Source organism: Cicer arietinum, chromosome 7 (genome assembly GCF_000331145.2).
Source record: "Cicer arietinum cultivar CDC Frontier isolate Library 1 chromosome 7, Cicar.CDCFrontier_v2.0, whole genome shotgun sequence".
Lineage (NCBI taxonomy): Eukaryota > Viridiplantae > Streptophyta > Magnoliopsida > Fabales > Fabaceae > Cicer > Cicer arietinum.
In genome coordinates, this window is record NC_021166.2 from 7,378,134 (window position 1) to 7,396,491 (window position 18,358).

At 32.5% G+C, this 18,358-nt stretch overlaps 5 protein-coding genes across 7 annotated transcripts in view; 3 read left to right on the top strand and 2 right to left on the bottom strand.

The window, feature by feature from the left end:
* Nucleotide 1: 1 nt before the first annotated feature.
* LOC101497791 (phosphopantothenate--cysteine ligase 2-like) lies at nucleotides 2-3,101 on the top strand (the record flags this gene model as incomplete). Its single annotated transcript, XM_004508570.4, has 9 exons — nucleotides 2-116; nucleotides 210-333; nucleotides 425-469; nucleotides 541-626; nucleotides 1,074-1,126; nucleotides 1,276-1,335; nucleotides 1,594-1,695; nucleotides 2,038-2,157; nucleotides 2,577-3,101. Coding segments are annotated over 9 exons (945 nt in total), but the record flags the coding sequence as incomplete, so codon positions are not given.
* Nucleotides 3,102-4,200: 1,099 nt separating this feature from the next.
* On the top strand, nucleotides 4,201-5,684 carry LOC101509777 (peptidyl-prolyl cis-trans isomerase CYP26-2, chloroplastic). Its single transcript, XM_004508526.4, has 2 exons — nucleotides 4,201-5,298; nucleotides 5,485-5,684. Exons 1-2 carry the CDS (start codon nucleotides 4,427-4,429, stop codon nucleotides 5,585-5,587), a joined length of 975 nt encoding a protein of 324 aa, XP_004508583.1. The 5' UTR covers nucleotides 4,201-4,426; the 3' UTR covers nucleotides 5,588-5,684.
* Nucleotides 5,685-5,827: 143 nt separating this feature from the next.
* On the bottom strand, nucleotides 5,828-10,184 carry LOC101510093 (uncharacterized). Of its 2 annotated transcripts, none has more exons than XM_004508528.4 (8): nucleotides 9,934-10,184; nucleotides 9,624-9,852; nucleotides 9,000-9,123; nucleotides 8,588-8,919; nucleotides 7,113-7,970; nucleotides 6,780-6,909; nucleotides 6,392-6,591; nucleotides 5,828-6,069 (listed from the first exon to the last, which is right to left on the bottom strand). In XM_004508528.4, the coding sequence occupies exons 1-8, from the start codon at nucleotides 10,014-10,016 to the stop codon at nucleotides 5,968-5,970; spliced, it is 2,058 nt and encodes a 685-aa protein (XP_004508585.1). In that variant the 5' UTR covers nucleotides 10,017-10,184; the 3' UTR covers nucleotides 5,828-5,967. The 2 variants fall into 2 exon arrangements, with proteins under 2 accessions (XP_004508585.1, XP_004508584.1); XM_004508527.4 differs by having other exon boundaries at nucleotides 9,624-9,855.
* A 3,982-nt stretch (nucleotides 10,185-14,166) lies between these two features.
* Nucleotides 14,167-15,463, top strand: LOC101510639 (early nodulin-like protein 6). Its single transcript, XM_004508529.4, has 2 exons — nucleotides 14,167-14,511; nucleotides 14,919-15,463. The coding sequence occupies exons 1-2, from the start codon at nucleotides 14,328-14,330 to the stop codon at nucleotides 15,248-15,250; spliced, it is 516 nt and encodes a 171-aa protein (XP_004508586.1). The 5' UTR covers nucleotides 14,167-14,327; the 3' UTR covers nucleotides 15,251-15,463.
* A 694-nt stretch (nucleotides 15,464-16,157) lies between these two features.
* The window catches only part of LOC101510961 (ATP-dependent RNA helicase HAS1-like), a 9,772-nt gene continuing 7,571 nt past the window's right edge, over nucleotides 16,158-18,358 (bottom strand). The window contains exons 12-14 of one of the 2 annotated variants that reach the window (XM_073363838.1): nucleotides 17,685-17,753; nucleotides 17,466-17,591; nucleotides 16,158-16,624 (exon numbers count right to left, since the gene is read on the bottom strand). In XM_073363838.1, the coding sequence (XP_073219939.1) occupies nucleotides 16,454-16,624; nucleotides 17,466-17,591; nucleotides 17,685-17,753 (366 nt within the window). In that variant the 3' untranslated portion in view covers nucleotides 16,158-16,453. The remainder of the gene's footprint in view (nucleotides 16,625-17,465; nucleotides 17,592-17,684; nucleotides 17,754-18,358) is intronic. The other variant, XM_073363839.1, reaches the window with a different exon arrangement.

Here is an 18,358-nt window from a genome sequence, read left to right on the forward strand (position 1 = left end):
GGAAACCCTTGAAGCGCAAATCAAAGCCTTTTTTGACTCTGCTCCTCCTTTGCACAGCAGTGACGAAATAACTCAAAAATTGAATCAATTCATTCGACATAATTCTTCATCATCGGGTAAGCCAGATTATACTATGACATTCAAATTTGCATATTTATTTTTGTGTTGCTTCTCTTTTAAATGATGTATGCTGGTTATTGGGAGTCCAGGAAATGGGGAAGCCAGGAGAATTGTCTGTGTGACTTCTGGTGGTACCACTGCTCCGTTGGAGCAACGGTGCGTCCGCTATGTTGACAACTTCAGTTCAGGTCATAGAGGGGCCACGTCCACAGAGTATGATGCACTTGCCTTGTTTCTGTTGAAACAGACCAGTAAATATTCATTTCAATTCTCTTGAAAGAATAGGTTGATGGTGATTTTGCAGGTACTTTCTGAAGGCTGGATATGCTGTTATCTTTCTGCATCGTAGGTAAATTTCTGGTCCTGCAATTAGCCTTTTCTTATGTTTGATGTGTTGATTACCAATATATATTTATGCAGGGGAAGTTTCCAGCCATTTTGCAGATCCCTTCCTGATGATCCCTTACTTGAATGCTTTGAGCCCACCAATGACTCAAATATTCAAGGTTTTCAGTTTCTATCTTCCCTTCTTCTCACGCCATAAATACATAAATAGACTAATACCTATTAGCGTATGAACAATCATTCACATTAGAGACAACATTTACATATATACATTGCACTTGATATCTTGAATGACTAAAACACTTGACAATGCATGTTATTAATGTTGTATGGTATGATGATATTAAGTGTCTCAGTGAGCAAATATTCTTTTAGACGAGTCTTACTCTTTATTATGGCTCATCATAGGCGAACCAAAGTGTGCCTATATGATTTCATCATACAATGTACTTTTCTTTCCTATTCCTCAGATGAAGGCTACTAAAAACTTTATACTTCATTAGCTATTCTGTGACTTAATATGCTTGCTTCATTTCTTTCTTGTATTGCTATTTTATAAAATCAACTCCTGTTTTCTTGATTTTTCTGAACAATTTTTTTTATTTCAGTTCGGAAGGCTTATTCTGAATCAGTGAAACGGGCTATTCTGGATCATCATACTGTATGATCTGTAGATTGGACTTTGTGCTTTACATATTTATCTTCTTTTTTGTTTATGTAATTTCATTTTGTCTCTTTTTTCTAATTGCACACTAGCTTTAGCTTATCAAATGTAATTATAGCCTCATTGGGGTTTTCGTTCCACTGCAGGCGGTCGCCGGTGGTCACTTGTTAAAACTTCCTTTCAGCACCATATTTGAGTATCTTCAGGTTAGCTTAGCCGATGTTTCTAAATTTTAAGTCTTGTTTGATGCAACAGATAAGAACATCTAAATCTCCTATATGGTACTTATTCTTGTTCCCTGTTTGTCCCATGGATGTGGATTAAACTATTGTGCTTTTTATTTAACCTGTTCGTCATATTGGAAAATAGAGCTCCTTGTTTTATTGTAAATTTTATTGTAGATGTTTAAAATAATAAATTTTCCTGCACTAATTAGTCAATGCTAATTGCCTTACGTTTTGCAGATGTTGCAGATTATTGCAATGTCAATGAGGTGTATTGGCCCACGTGCAATGTTTTATCTTGCTGCTGCAGTATCTGACTATTATGTTCCTTGGAAGGATATGGTATAAATATGATATGTTAGTTCTTACTTCCATGAAAGTTTTGATGCCATATGATTTTAATCTTGGTTAAAATGATTATGTAATTGGTTAAGGGACAAGAGATTCATCATTTGAATAATTTTTCAGTATTGCTTGTATCAGAGATGGAATTTCTGTTTAGAGATTTTGTCCTCAGTTTCTTGTGTAAATACAGAGAATGTCATATAAGTATACAAGTCTTGCTTCTATTTCAGTAAGCATGAAATTTATGAATGGTGGCTTGTGTTCTGTCTAGTACGACTTGTAATGCAATAGCTTTTGAGACTTGCTTATATTTTTATTTGTTTCATGTTAATGTTGCAGGTGGAGCACAAAATTCAGTCAGGGTCTCACCTCTTGGACGTGAAACTTGTTCAAGTGCCAAAAATGTTGTCAGTGCTTAGGATAGACTGGGCTCCTCTTGCTTTCTGCATATCTTTCAAGGTATTGATGGTATTTGTTAAAAAACTAAGGAGCCAAAACCAATTTCTTTTTGTTTTTAGATTTCTACATAGACCTTTACCATTTTGGTAATCTCTGGAATGCATTTATTAAAATAGCAATAATATATTGATATGGAAATTTGACAATTTTGATCAAATACATGGGTGAAAATGAGTTCAGTGTAACTCTTCATGTGATGACACCCTGCATTATCTATGTTTTCCACCAAGGATATTTAGAAATGAAAATGAACTATTTCAGATCTGATATATAAACCCACATGAAAGGATTAAAATACCTCTTGGTAGTGATATGATGAGACTATTTATCTGTTTCAATAGCAGATGCCCTAAAATAGAAAGACATGACTAAAATATATTGACACATTGATAAAAAATTATTTCCTCTTTGGCTGACAGTTAGAGACAGATTCGAGCATTCTTCTAAATAAGGCTAATGCTGCTCTTGAAAAGTACAAGATGCATGCGGTTGTTGCAAATGAACTCTCTACTCGCAAGGAGCAAGTGGTGGTCACCACTGGTGTTGAGAAGATTACAGTTCGGCGAGACAATAGTGAGTCTGCTAATGATGTAGAGAATCCCCTGATTAAACTACTTTCGGAGAGACATGCCACTTACATCGAGAATTCTAGTTGGTGACTCTATTGAATGACTGGCTGTGAGACCAGGGGCGGAGTTTCCTTGGGACAGGGGGTGGCCGCGGCCACCCCAAGCTTTTTAATCAAGCTCCGCCACTGTGTGAGACCTTTGGTTTCTTCTGTTTGGGGAAGTTTTGTTACGTTAAGATGTACTCTTGCGGTCTCTTTTTAAGTGGTGTTTAAGGTTGTGATAGATAGAGTAAGAAATACAAAATAAGAAATATTTATATATGGGTTGGTGTGCTCAATCTATACCAATTTTTTTTAATAAATCAATTTATATCAATTGGTTTTCCTTTTATATGCATAATATATTTTCACAGTTTTTGCCAAAATTGGTTTTGCTGCACTGCAAACATTCGTTCACTATTTTGTTGTGGGGCGTGTTGACTTTTGCCTTTTGTGGTAGCATTTGTTGTAGACTAGTATCAAAATGTTGGCAGCTCTTATGCCATGATTTGTCTAACTATAATTAGTAAAATTAATGAGTTTACTAAAAATAGTATATTGGCTAATATAATTAACGCTGTCAAATAAGCCCTAACGCAGTCAATTAAGCCCTAAAAGTTTCTCCAAATGTTACAAAACGTGGACCATTTGTGAACTCGATCAAGTTCAACTTTGACTCAATGAATCAGTAGTTAAATTGAAATATATAACAAAATATTCTAAAATCATATTTCTTTAGTAGATATTTACAAATTTATTTGTAACTCTACTTTTCTATATTATTTGGAGAAATTCCGAAGAAGAAAAAATGCATTAAAAATATATTTTAAATGAATTGTTTGCTATGTGTTTGAGAATACGATGAACTTCTAATTTGTATAGTAAAAACTGTATTGAAACACAATAATTAATAAATCATTGTGTTTTTAAACACATGTTATTGTTATGCATTATAAAATGTAACATCAAAGATTCTAAAGGTAATATCAAATTAGCTTTGCAATTTTTCACTTCCACTTATGAATCAAAGAAAGATATAATTACATAACTAATTATAAAGGTAATATTATGTTCTTTTTCCCCTTTCTTTCAATAAATCAGGACATTAATTCAAATATCTTCATGTGCTTCCAATAATTTTTGGTCAGCTTCTTCTTTCACCTTTATGTTTTTTTTCAAAAATCCCAAATTTTTGTCAGATGTATTTTACATATCTAAGTGCATTTTAACATATATAGAGAGACGGGAGTAGAAAACACCTAATTTTTCGCCCTTTTCTCTTATGTCCAACCAAACACTTCTAGAACAGTGAAGTTTTAATAGGTTTATCAAATTAAAGCCCAAATGCCAATAGGTTCAAAGTGAAAGGCCGAAGACGTGTGCACATATATTTAGCTCATTTCTGCCTCAAATTTGGTTCTCAATATCTAAAGTGACCCACATAAAGTGTACATAAAATTCTGATATGCAACAAACAATTGTCTACCATAGAAAATAGCTATTTTTCCAACTTTCTTATCCACGAAATCTCTTCAGCATCGGTTACTCTATCTATTGTTCTTTTGTCTTTCATTTCTTTTCCAAAGGAACAGCTGAATCGGAGAAATTGCAGCAGACACTAACATAATCCAATTCCTAAGCACTGTCAATAGAAACAGAGAAATGCTGCAAAGCTCAAGAGTACTGCACACTTCCTCTCAACCATTCAACCCTCCAACTCATACATCAGCACCATCAGCTTCATCATTCCAACTATTACCTACTACTACACATTTTCCAATTCTCAAACAGCAATGCAGATTATCTCGTCGAGAGCTCACAATCAATAACTCTTGCTTGCTGCTTCTTTTGGGTGCTCAGGCTTTAGATGGATCCAGAGCAAGAGCAGAAGATGTTGCCAACATTGACCAAATGGAAGAGAATTCCACTAACACCCCCAGCTGCAATGAAAGAAAACCTACAAAACAAGTGTTCTTCGACGTATCCATTGATGGAGAACCAGTTGGTCGCGTTACTATAGAGCTATATGGAGATGATGTCCCTGCAGGAGTTGAGAGGTTTAGCAAGATTGTCAGTGGAGCTGCTGGTGTAAGCTACAGAAGGAAAGAGTTTGTCAAAATCCTGCCCAATTATGTTCAACATGGCGGTCTTCGATCCTATGGGGTCGATGCAGAACTTGCTATGAAGACAGGGAGCAATTTAGGGGCCGAAAATCTAGTTGAGGAATGGGAGAGAATGTATGCGAAATGCCCCGGGACTAAGAATGTGGCTGGGAGTGTAGGCATTATTGTGAGAGACCCGTCGAAACCACCTCCTAAGTTGAAACTGGTTGCAAGACTAGGGAAGCTTGAGATTGATCAAGAAGAAGTTGGAAGAGAGCCTAATGGGACAGAATTTGTCATTGCTACAAAGGATTCGCCTGAATTAGATGCTTCGTCTCTAGTAATTGGAAGGATGGTAGGAGGGATGGAGGTTGTGCAGAGAATTAGTCAGGTTAAAACTGTACAAGAGAATACTAGCTCTCCATATTTTAAGTGAGTATCACAGACAAGTATTTGCTGCCATTTTAGTCGTAGAAGAAATCTTACTTCATGTCCAACATGACAAATTGACAAGTTTGAAATAGTTCCTTGAGTAGTATTTTCTTTGTTTTCTGTGTCTGTTGCTATTTGCAGTTGAAACCTGACAATTAATCGTTTATATTTGTATTGCTATTACAGGGTGGCAAAGCTTATAGGAGACAAGAGGGCTGTTGTAGCAGAAAGGGGTTTCAACCGCCCTTATTCCAAAGTTGTCGTTACAAACTGTGGTGTAATACAGTAGCACAAAATTGTATCCACTTTCTACTCCCTTCTGTAGTTAAATTCCAGTGACACATCAAAAACACATTCATTCAATGACAATCTCAATCGTTATCCAACTCTATGTACAGCCTGCCATGTCGCTTGTAAATGGGGGAAAACATACTACAGCCCAGTTCCAAATGGCAAAGTAATCGTAAATAACATCAAGGTGCAAAAAATTACTTTTTTTTGTTAGGAGGGTGATTGGTCCAACATCATCTAAAGAAAAACCAATTGAGCTATTAATACATAAATTACAGCTTACATGGTTTTCAAATGGAATAACATGCCAAGAAAAATTGCAGTATACAATGGTTTAGGGTTTCTTGAATTAAGACCAATCTTACACCTGGGTCTAAGCTAACTATGCTCTGCATTTTGGCTTGAAATGTGAGTGAGCTTCATTCTTCTTGAAGGTGGAGAATTGAAAAGCTTTCTGATTGAACCAACAGGGTCATCAACCTGCATAAACATGATATATAGTAAGATGGTGAAACTCCTAAGACAAGCCAATCTGCAAGTAATTGGACATCATCAGATGATCATTCTTTCTGTGCTTTTATTAACCGCATATAATTTATTTTCACTTTGCATGAATGACTCTGGTTAAACATATTTTTATTATGACCTCTGGTTAAACAAATTAAACCCATATATTTAGCTTTTAGGTTTTACTTCAAGTATCAATTTGTTAAAGCACTCTCGTCCATGATGTTACTACCAATTAACTGCATTGTATAATAGCCCATCCAATGATAAAAGTAATAAGGCATGCAATAAATACCTTAATAGTGGGCATAGATGATGGAGATGTATTAGGAGAATGTGGCAAATGTTCTTTTGGACGACACAGAGCAGATAATGTTTGTTTCCACCCAGGCTCTCCATCGTCTTCCGATGCAATCCAGGGGCAGAAGTGTCTGTGCTGCCTGATTGGATCAAATTCCATTGCTTTATCAGACACTGTTGAATTCTTAAACTTCCCTGAAAAGCAAAGAGAACTGGCTACTTAAACTTTCCACTCATCATATAAATTCTCATAGTGACAAGCAGATTGCATGCACAAACATGCAACAAAGCAAATGCCAATCAGAATGCACACACACTCTAATTTCACATTCAAATATTCAACGACAATGATTTATCAAGGAACTATATAACATAGTGCTTACCTAAACTCTTATGTACATCTTCACTGTTAATGGGATTCTCTACTCTTTCTTTGGCCCCACAACTTTCAACATTACTGCCTTCTTTGGTCTTATGTGAAACAGAAAGTGCTTCATCTCCTGCCACGTCTTTCTGCAGAGCAATATTATAGTTAAAACGTACTTCAAAACAATAAGTCCTAGCAAGACTGCTTATGATCAAGCAAAGGAACGCCTGTATTTTATCATCTTAGTTCCACATTTTGTTCAGTGTTATTGCAATAATTATTTGGCAATAATATTTTCTACTAATATTATATAATAGTGTGCCCATTTTAGCAATAAAAAATCACTAACCTGAGAGCTACTTGGCAATCCATCAGTTTCTGCTTGTACAGGCATCTTTCCCTTAACACCAGAAGGTTGTACTGCAGAATGGGTGCCCTCTAAAACATTGTCTACAACCATGTCACGAATGCTTGCTTGAGAGCCAGTCTCATAATTTGAAGTTTCTCTTGACACAGGAACAGATTGTTCACTAGAGACATTAACCGTGTTCTCAATTTTATCCTGAATCCTGATCTCCTGTGATTCTGACTGAATACCGCCCCGATTAACAAAAACATGGTCTCTAATATCATAATCATAAGAAAGACGAGCTCTTAAATTCTGACCTATAACAGGTAGAGATATTATTGCTCTGAAGGTTTGCTTTGTTGGGGGAGGACCCCCTGCAATTGTCATATTTAGACTGGAAGATGTGTCCTTTGATGAATTAGCAATGTCGGACACAGCATTATTTACCCCCTGCCTATTTTCAATATCATTTTTATCTTTATTTAACGAATTCTGTATCACAAAATCATTTTCACCATTCACTTCTGCATATCCCACTAATCTGACTGATTCTACAGGCCGGGGAATTGTACAGAAAGCCCACAATCCAACAGTGGCTCCACACAGGGAACAATCTAAAACTGCAGAATTGGGGTCCATTTGTTCCCCAATAGAATACTTGGAATTTTCATCCATTTTCAAACTTTCATTATTGTCAGCAGAAGAGGCAGTGAGATTGTTATTCTTCAGATCAGCAACTACTTGAGGACAGTATAGAATAGTTGAATTTTTATGAGACTGATCTGATACATTCTTGCAGTCAACTGCATAAGGTAAAAAACGAAGTTCCCAACCGCATAAACTTATTAGCTTTTGAGCCTGCATAATTAAACAAACACTAAACATCATTCAAAATGGGAGGAAATAAAGAAATGCAAAGATATATTAAGATGATTTTATGAGAATAAATGAAATAATGAAAACTCGTTAATATGACAAGACAAATGCTAACAAGTAGCCAACATTGGTTAAGGAATCAAAATCATAAAGATTTTATTGGACATTGCAGCTTTTGAGAATCACTAAAGCATTGAATGGTGTGGTTTCCAATATAAAATTTCTATACATAGATTGATTAACCAATGCTCTTAGCAAGACCCATATAAATAAAATAAAAATCATCAAATGCATTAAGAAATTTAATAAAAAAAAACTGTGTAAACCATTATTAGACCAATTTGAACATCAACCAAGTTTCCACTTCTATTATGATCATGTAAAGCACCTAAGATTCATTTGCAAAAGAATAGCAGACCAAGCCAGGTTTGTTTTGAAAAACTACTTCCCAAGCAAAAAGACATGTAACATTTCTTAAAAATGTCAATGAAATGCAACAGTCCTGTAGCTACATAGAAAGCTAGAATGGACAAATTATATATGGTAAAGGAAGTGCCATGTTCAATTCGCAGAAAGGAAAGAAAAAAACCTGTTAGTACCTGGTAATACAATTTCCTTTCCTCTTGACTACCGGCATCTTCCATTCCAGAATTTTCGGTTGAACCATTTCCAGATTCCTGCGTCAATGATTGTCCAAGAAAGTTATCCAGAAGCGGGCTTTGTATGTGTTCCATTGCTGAAGATGAAATACGTGGAAGAGCTGACAATTGCAAGAGAGCAGAACAACGCTCTCTGAAATTATCAACTAATAACGGAGGAGTTATGGGAGGGAATCGTGCGACTGTTTCACTGCAGGCATTGTCAATCCATGGACAAAGTAATCTATGTCCATTATCCAGCTTTAAACTGAAGACCAAAGCTGCCTTCTCCACTGTGTAAAAAATACTTCTGGTTAGAAAATTCATAAAATTGAGTATTTTTGTGAATTATATAATAAGAACAACAGCATACCCTGTTGGTGATTCCAAGATGCTGGTGTAGAGAACAGAAGACGTGCCCCACATTCTTCACAGGCTATGGTGTCAACGTCAACATTGATCCAACCTCTTCTAGCACAATTGACAGCACTTACTATCTGTTAATATCAGAAATAACAAATGTGCCTTAAAATTTAAGGGAAACAGGATGAATAAGGGTGATACAAGGAGGTTAGTGTTGCCAAATGCTATTTATTATACAGCTGACTTGTGTCATGGAAAAAAGAAGTCAAGGAGCAAGAGGCTTTCTTTAATGAAGAAGATGATAAACTATGATAAAAGTCAAAGTATAATAATGATCTTAACAGTAATGATTGACTAACAATATAAGTGCACACGAATTAAATCCTTTCTATAACTAAAAATAAAATAAAGTCAAATTATTTTCATATAAGCTATAAGCAGTTTTCATAAGATGTATCTGGAAAGCTTATAGAAATAAGCTGAAAACAACCTACAAACATCTCATAAGTTGTTTCCATAAATTGAAACATGCTCTCAATTCTACTCTATTCCCTTCCCTGCCCTGTAGTTTAAACCAAAGAGAAATGCAGGTATAAAGCAAAGAAATGAACAAGAACTGATTTGCTGAACATACCTTTGGTTTAGCAAACCATGAAATGGATTTGAAAGTGGCTAATCTGGTCATAAAATCAGCACGATCCCATGGTCGACAGAGATGATGAGGTTGAAGTTCTGGTGCTGCAGCTGAAGATGACGACTGGTCATCCCCTCTCCAATCCATCACTACTCCTGATACTGATACAATTGATTGATAAGGACGTTTCTTACCCCTTGAATTTGATAATTGCACCCCACCGGATGAACTGCTGCAAACACAACAAATTAATAATAAATAGTAATCCATATGGTAATGTGAGGAATGGTAATGGATAGAAAGTAGAAACCTGTAGGTGTTGGACGGAGATTTGGAAGAATGGAAGAGCTTATCCATGATCGAACGAAACCTCTTCTCAGAATCTTGCGCCATTCTTTCTCACAGCAATAACAGGTTCAGTTTCAATTTCAATTTCAATTTCTATGAGATGGAGATTATATTGCAGTTTGGATTGTACTTTGTTTTCAAAACCTTTCGAATCGATTCATAATTCGTTCATCTTTCTTCAGATACTGCCTTGGGCTTACCTCCTTTTAATTTTGTTAGGGTAAGTAAGGGTAACACTGTTATGTTATGCTATTAGCACCCACTATTTTACTACTATCTCGCAACACACGTGTGCGCTACTTAGAGCATCTACAACGGAAGTGAAAATGAGTTCGTCCGCCAGCGTGTAATTACTTAACTTCCAGTTTTTTGTGGGTTCACCGTTGGAGTTGCGCCAAGGTGTCATCACGGTACTGTCAGGAAGGAACGGTGCTTCATAGCAGTTACCTTTTTTTTTTTTTTTCTTTTTTTCTATCTACTTTCACAATTTAATAATAATATAATTATAACCGCTATCTTTTATTAATTTATTAATAATAATAAATTTATCATTTTTTATTAATTTATAGTCGTTAACTTCTTTTTAATTTATTAAATAATAATAATTTTGTAACCATTAGCTTTTTTTAGCTAATATACCACCGTTAGCCTTTATTTTTCTCCTTTAATTACGATTGTTAGCTCATTAATAGAAACAATTTGTTACTCATACTTTTTCTTCACAATTTTTGTTACAGAAATTTATTAAAGTTTTTATTAACGTACTTTTTTTATTTATTTTTCCATTTAAATTAATATTTTAAGTTATAATAAAATTAAATATTAATGTATAAATTAAAATAATGGAATATAATATAATTTTTTAAAAGTTAAACAGTAAAAAATGAATGAGTTGATTTAGGGTGATGTGGCATAGTAGAACTTGAATCATGATGAGTTCACCGTTGGAATAGAAAATGAGTGAATTGCTTCAAGATGATGTGGCACAGTGGACCCCATCTAAAGAACTCATATTGAGTTCACCGCTGTAGATGCTCTTAGTTAGAGGACTTCACCAATCTTGAGATATATACGCATATAGGTATCGCTCCTCTCTCATAATTACTTGTATAAACAAATGTGGGGTTCTTACTTCTTACCATGAAACAAATGGGAGGATAATTGGGTATTATGTTATGTAGGTAACCTTTGAAATGAAACAATGTACTAATTGTCTAATTATCTGTTAGGGTAAATATCCATTGCTTTTAAGAGTAATTTTTCTTTTATACTGACCTTTGAGGTTATGTTTGTTTGAGAGAAAAAAATGAAAATAGAGAAATAAGTGAGAAAGAGTACAAAATGTGAAAAATATAGTAAATTTAAAATATTGTTTGATATGAGAGAAAGAAAGATAAAAATACCTTTTTTAATTTTGATTTTAGATTATTTATTTATTATAAATATTTTAAATTGAAGTGTAGCTGAAATAAGTAAGAAAAAATGGGAGAAGAAAAAATTAGCCAATTAATATTTACTTTTATTTTTTTAAAAAGGAATACTTACCATCCTATTATGCTTTTGTTGAAAAAAATTCAAAGCACATAAACAAAACAACAGTAAGGATTCTAAAAAAAAAAATCATTTTGAGTGTATATAACAAAAAAATTATTTTTATGATATAAAAGAGATACAATATATATTGTCTTTCATTATATTTTAAATATATATTTTAAATGGAAGCTACATATATTTAATTTCATTTTTTGTTTCTTTTGTATGCGTAAATCTATTCGTCTCTTACCAACTTTTGTCTTTCATTATTCTCTCTTCTCTATTTCTTCTCACCAAACACACTATAATCATAAAAGTTGGATGGGAGTGTTATTTGACGGATTGAAAAGCTACGGATATCATTTATCTACAAATCATTTTTCCAACCTCAACACTTGATTGATCTCTATGTGACTAAAAACTGTCTTGGGGGTCGAAGACAAATAGCTTAACAACATTTGGTCTTATTTAAATTTGTGTATTTGGTTTTGAATGTTTATTTGCAATTGGCATTTGTTTTCGGCTAAGAATAAGTGCTACTTGGGTTTCAAATAACTTCAAACTTTTTTGGAATGCTATTTTAAATCACAAAATTAGATTTCATACTCCATATCTTGAGCTCTATCATCATAATTTTTGAAAATTTAATTTTTATTTTATCATTGAAATTTTTTAGAACCATTGTTTATCCCATACAAATATGAAATTTCTGATATAAAATTTTATTTTCCAAAAATAAAATTTAGAAATTAACATATCAGAAATTTAAAATTTTCAATATAAAAAACAAAAAAACTACATACCAACAATTTTGAAATGAAATTTTCGATATAAAAAAAAATTGAGAAAGCTTTTTTATATAAAAAACAATTTTTAGTATATAAAAAAATTATACCAAAAATTTTAAAAACTCAAAATTTTTATATGTAAAAAATTGAGAAAAAATTTGCATATAAAAAATTTCTATTTTAAAATTTCCTATATATAAAAAAATTGAGAATTTTTTTTATAATATTAAAATACTAAATTCAAATTTTCCCACAGTTGTAAATATTAATCATGAGTGTCACTTTTATCAAGGTATTGGAAGTTTATAATGTATTTTAATGGCACAATTAATCATGGGTTTATTATATAAAAGAAATAAATAATCATGGACATATATCTATTATCAATTCTTTAAAAAAAGAATAAATGTCATCTCATTTTAGTTTAGAATTCAGATTGATAAAACTCCTCTCTTAATATTACATATGATATTTTTTGGTTAGTTTAACCTTACAAAGGCAATCCAATCTTGAACATATACTTAAAAATTATTAAAACAAAATTTAACGACGAATGCTAATATTTTTTTTTATAAATAATAGTATATGATTTAATTGATGTTAATTTAATATAAAACATTTTTTTTATTTTCATGTCTCTATCATAAAAATAAATACAATAATGTAAGTCTAAGAGAAGACATTTGTTATTGTAAAAATTTTAAACATTTTCTAAGTCCGATCCCCTGTGTAGACCACAAAATTTTTAATGTAGACCACAAAACTTAACACAATTATTTTGGTACTCATCGGCATCTATATCCAACATGTAAAATACTTTAAACCAACAAACCTTTCACATCAGTAAATGACTCACACAAAATATTAACAAACAAAAGCCCCACACAAAATGTTATTAGATGTTCACTGAAAACGGTGTTTCTGACTCAATGTGTTGAAAAATGAAGCAAATCATCAGCATGATTTTTAGGAACAAAAAAACCATATTAAAAAGATGATGACAAGTGGTTTAGCAACATTTCATGCAATTGCTAACTACTTATTCTTGAATCTAGCTATAATTAGAGTCTCAAATAACTGAAATTGATACAAAGAAACAGCTGAACATAGAACAAAATAGAATTATATCAACTACTCTTTAACTGGAGTATGCTCAATCGTTTTCCTACTAAATCCTAAACATTATGCATATGTTTTTGTACGTCTAAATATTATGTATATATATGATTTAACATTAAATACGTGTTTTTGATAAATGGTGCTTATTCAATTATAAATTTCTTTATAGAATTTAATTGAACATTTTTTAATTTATTTTTAAGATGTTATTTATAAGTTATTATGAAGAGTTTGTTGAATTAAATTGAAGACAATTTGAGTATGACATGTTCAATTATTAAGTATTCGAATATTTTTACACAAAGTACTAATAAGCTCTAAATAAATAAACTTGTAATAACAAGATGAGGTTAACGGAACAAATTAGACTCATGCAATGTCGCAAAATGACAAATCACAATTCAAATATCAATTAAGAGAAGTATATATATATGGGAGGGAATGTATGGAAAACAATAACAAAAAATAAGCTTCTGTAATAAGAACCAAAAAAAAAAAAACTTTAAATTCTAGAACATTTTTCATTTTCCTTGTAACTATTATATGTTTTGGTTTGCTGGCCCTTAATTTTTGTTAACCGTTTATTCAAAAGTGGAATATATATACTTACGTGTTTAGCGTCAAATCAAATGAGCCAATAGCAAAAAAGAATATGGATAATTTAAAGTGAATTCTTGAATTAATTTCTCAAGTTTGACAAAGTCATAGAGCATTTTGTTTAGCAATAACTCTCACAAAGCCCACTACATCTAAAACGTGCTACTGAATACTCTCCCTCTTTTTCGTTAACAAACTCTCATTTTCAACTTCACTTGTCTTTTTAAGTCCAAAACCTCATTTTTCTCAAAGACACACTTTCCATTTCTCAAAAGTAACAACATTAATCTCACTAGAGCTCCCTATAGAAAATCAAAAAATGGCTTCACACCTAATTTTCCTTTGCTTGATTCTTTTCTCTGCCTCCCATTTTTTGGTCATCAATTGTACTGAATTTGAAGTTGGTGGTAAAAATGGTTGGGTTGTCCCTAACTCAAAGGACAATGATGAAATGTACAACCAATGGGCTTCCCAAAACAGATTCAAAATTGATGACATTATTCGTAAGTTACCACTTCTTAGCAATTTAATTATCACACATATATTTATAATTTATGATAGGTCATTTTTAGTTTTCAATTTCATGAGAAAGTAATATATAAAGATTTTAAATTGTGGTTGCACATGCACGTTGTTGCGATTTTTAATATTGCAACAAGATTGCATTGTGGTCTATGATAAAAAAAAATGTGACATTGTAACAAAAGAAGTTTGAAGGTATATTTGTGTGAGTGTAAATCATATGTATCATATCTTTTAAGACCTTACATATGATATAATTTTGTATTCATTTTGTAAATTGTAGTTGCATCACGATCCTTAATTATGATTGTATTCTTTGTTGCATACCGAATTATAAAACCTTAATCACATATATAATTTTGGAGGGTTGTTTTGAACTTTTGGTTAGGTTTCAAGTATGAGAAAGATTCAGTGATGGTGGTAAGTGAAGAAGAATATGAAAAATGTAAATCAACTCGCCCACTTTTTTTCGGAAACAATGGCAACACAATTTTCAAATTTGAAAGACCGGGATTGTTCTACTTCATTAGTGGTGTTAGTGGTCACTGTACAAGAGGACAAAAATTGATTATCAAGGTTTTAGATATTGAACCAACAGCACCTTCACCACAATCTGCAAATGAGAATGCACCAATAGCACACTCTAAAGCTAATGAAATAACACCTATTAGTATCACATCATTCACAATCTTTGTTATGTCATTCTTTGGCATGATTTAAGAGTGTGATGTAGTTTTTAGGTGTTTTGTTTTGTTGAGTTTTTAAATGTTTAGTTTTTTTAGATAGGCTTTTTTAGGCGTTTAGTTTATTTGTTGCTTTAGTCATAATAGGATGAGAAAGTCTTTATTGTCATCATGATGATATTGTTTCCTTTTTAGTTAGTTTGTATTGACTTTTCCTTTTATTAATTAACATGATTTACATTTGTCATTAGATGACCGTTTTTTGTTCAAACTGACTTTTTTTTTTTTTATAGTGGAAGGATGATATTATGAAGTATTGATTCTGATTTTAAAACCAATATATACTGATATCATATCATATCGGATACATTTTTACACTAGAGTTCATATCAACTAAACCCATTAAATGTATGCATAATTCAGTATTGATTTTTTGTTAGCTAACAAAATCAGCCTAATACTTCAACTTTTTACTTGAGATAAAAAATAGGTTTTAATTAATTTTCCCTTCAAAAAAGACCAGAGAGTTTGCCTATATTCCAAAATGATGGAACCAAATTATGAGTGATCATCTTGCAATTTGATGAATGCTATCCACTACCACTAAAGAGTGCTCCTTTATGATCAGCCCACCTAATCCAGCTCTCCCTGAATCATCTACACAACTTCAAGACAGTATAATCTTTCACAAGATGGATGTCAAGTGATCCATCTTTGTGGTATAGATTCTCTACCATTGCTGTCAGAATATGTGCGCCAACAAAGATTGCTAATCTTCTCACTTCCAGCAGAATTTGATTCAAAGAATCGTTGATTATAGAATGTTTATGGTGAGGTCAGTATGATGTCAATGTGAAAAAAAATCCTTGTAAATACAATTAATAATATATTTAAAATAAATCAAGTGTATGCTCAATACAGAAGTTTATATCTAGTTAAGGTAATAAACAAAAAATTGCTCCGTTGAACGCATAGTATTCAATTCTCATTGCTTTTCAGAGGCTATTTTGAAAGGTAATGATACAACTTACAACAATAAAACAATTACAAGCCGGAAACATATCATGGGGTGTTATAAATCAGGTACAAGGTAGGAATATTGAGACATATTTCCAGTTGTAGGAAATTCTGATTGCTTGAATAAACTTATGTTGACTAATTTGACTAATAAAATCTAATTGTACAAAATTAGGGATACTACCAAAACTTTTTGGATCTGCATAAAGCCGTATGCTTGCCGTTAATACCTCACAAACTGCCGCTTGTCATTACCAAGTCCCTTTCCATAAGGATTGTTGTGGCTGAATCCATTTCTATTTTCAACTTTACGCGATTTATTCCTTTGCTTACTGCTGTTTATGTTTACAGTCACATTTGGAGGGTTTGTTAAACAGAATGAAGCAGCAACAGCCTGCTCAAAGTATAGAAACTGATATTATGACAGGGTATACACGCTATAGAATGGAAACAATTTAAGCTCAACCACGATGATACTTATCTCTCAACAAGTCATCATGCTTATTAGCATATAGTACTGGATGCATGTTTGAATTATAGCTCGTTCGAAGGTGAAAAATATATATATATATGTATAGCTTTCTTAGAGAACTAACGAATAACTAAATGATTACTATCTCCAATATACCACCACAAGGGTGTACACAACATTTTTCTGTTATAGTAAATCCTGAAATAAACGAATATTTACATTGCTCCTGTTAAATTAAGCCAATAATTCTTTCTTTTCCCCATCAGTTAAAATAAAACAAGAAAAAGCAATGAATGACATTTAGTTTTTGCTTAGAAAACGAGAGTATAAAAGTATCCGTCAATATAAAAAAAAATTAGGTCTAACTCAGTCTGAACCATTTCCAGTCTCTTGTCTAGATCTACAACTTGATAGACTTAACTTCAAATATCTCTATAATGCAGTAATAAGATAATATGACGTTACCTTTTAACTAGGAGTTCAGTATTTTATTTTAACTTTGATCAATTTTGTTCAGTATTTTATTTTAACTTTGATCAATTTTGTTCAGTATTTTACTTTACCAATCAACCATTCCATTTACTCCTATCCTGAAGCTTTCAATCAAAATGAAACGAATAGATAAAAATTCCAGGTAACAGATGATTTAAAATATCAAGGCACAAGAGCAAAAATAAACAAAATAAATTTGGACAATATATTTCATCAATATACATATATTCATGAAATAATTATAAAATATTACATACTGTGAGAGCAGTACCTGCATATCAAGGCGTTGAACACAGAATATATCCTTCATGGAATGTGAATTGTATGCTAATATGTATGATCTATATGCTTCTTTAGCCATTTTGTTCAAATAATACTCATTGGTAATCAAATTTTCCTACACAATACAAATGTTCCTTTGAAACATAAGCTTCAGTTGGTTACTATAATAAATAAAATTTGGTTAAGACGCGAGGAAGAAGGAATGTACCATGTGAGACTGTACATTTGCCACCTTCTTTTCATCATAAGCATATTCTTTCACAGGAACCTTGGCTTCCTGAAATAAGCATAAATATAAAATTTATTATGATTTGGGATGAGACGAGATTAATTTTTTAACAAGGAAAATAGCAATCACTGCCTCCCACTTATCAATTATCATGTACTCTAGGCATGAAACTCATAAGGTTTCCTCAAATAATCCATTTTGATACCCTTCTTTCTCAGATAAAGTTAAGGGTGCCTTGTTGGGATATAAAGCACGAAAACCTCTAGTTTTAGGCGTGTACCATGTCCAACACATGTTGGACATCAATACTCGTACAACACATGAGGCACGTTGTTTAGATGTCCAATTAAAAATTATTAATTTTTTGGTCCTACACGCTTCTGAGTGGACATCAATACTCGTACAACACATGAGGCACGTTGTTTAGGACCTAATATTTTTTTGATTATCTATTATATACATGTATATTTATGAGTGGATATCCTACGTTTTAGACATTAGTGGTGCTGATGTTTCTAGTATATCATTAAAACAACACAGTTGACTCTTCTGGACCTGGTCACGACAGGTTCGTCAAAGGACTAGGTTTCCCTTTTTACTTTCTCAGATATAGTAATTGCATATAGTAACAACTAGATAAATTACGGTTCAGC

Coding starts and splice junctions, on each gene's coding strand:
- LOC101510093 (XM_004508527.4), bottom strand. CDS start 10,016: ATGGCGCAAGATTCTGAGAAGAGGTTTCGTTCGATCATGGATAAGCTC. Junction 8,920..8,999: donor ATCTTGGAATCACCAACAGG/GTATGCTGTTGT, acceptor TTTTTTACACAG/TGGAGAAGGCAGCTTTGGTC. Junction 6,910..7,112: donor GATTGCCAAGTAGCTCTCAG/GTTAGTGATTTT, acceptor ATTGCTCTGCAG/AAAGACGTGGCAGGAGATGA.
- LOC101510639 (XM_004508529.4), top strand. CDS start 14,328: ATGGCTTCACACCTAATTTTCCTTTGCTTGATTCTTTTCTCTGCCTCC. Junction 14,512..14,918: donor CAAAATTGATGACATTATTC/GTAAGTTACCAC, acceptor ACTTTTGGTTAG/GTTTCAAGTATGAGAAAGAT.
- LOC101509777 (XM_004508526.4), top strand. CDS start 4,427: ATGCTGCAAAGCTCAAGAGTACTGCACACTTCCTCTCAACCATTCAAC. Junction 5,299..5,484: donor ACTAGCTCTCCATATTTTAA/GTGAGTATCACA, acceptor TTGCTATTACAG/GGTGGCAAAGCTTATAGGAG.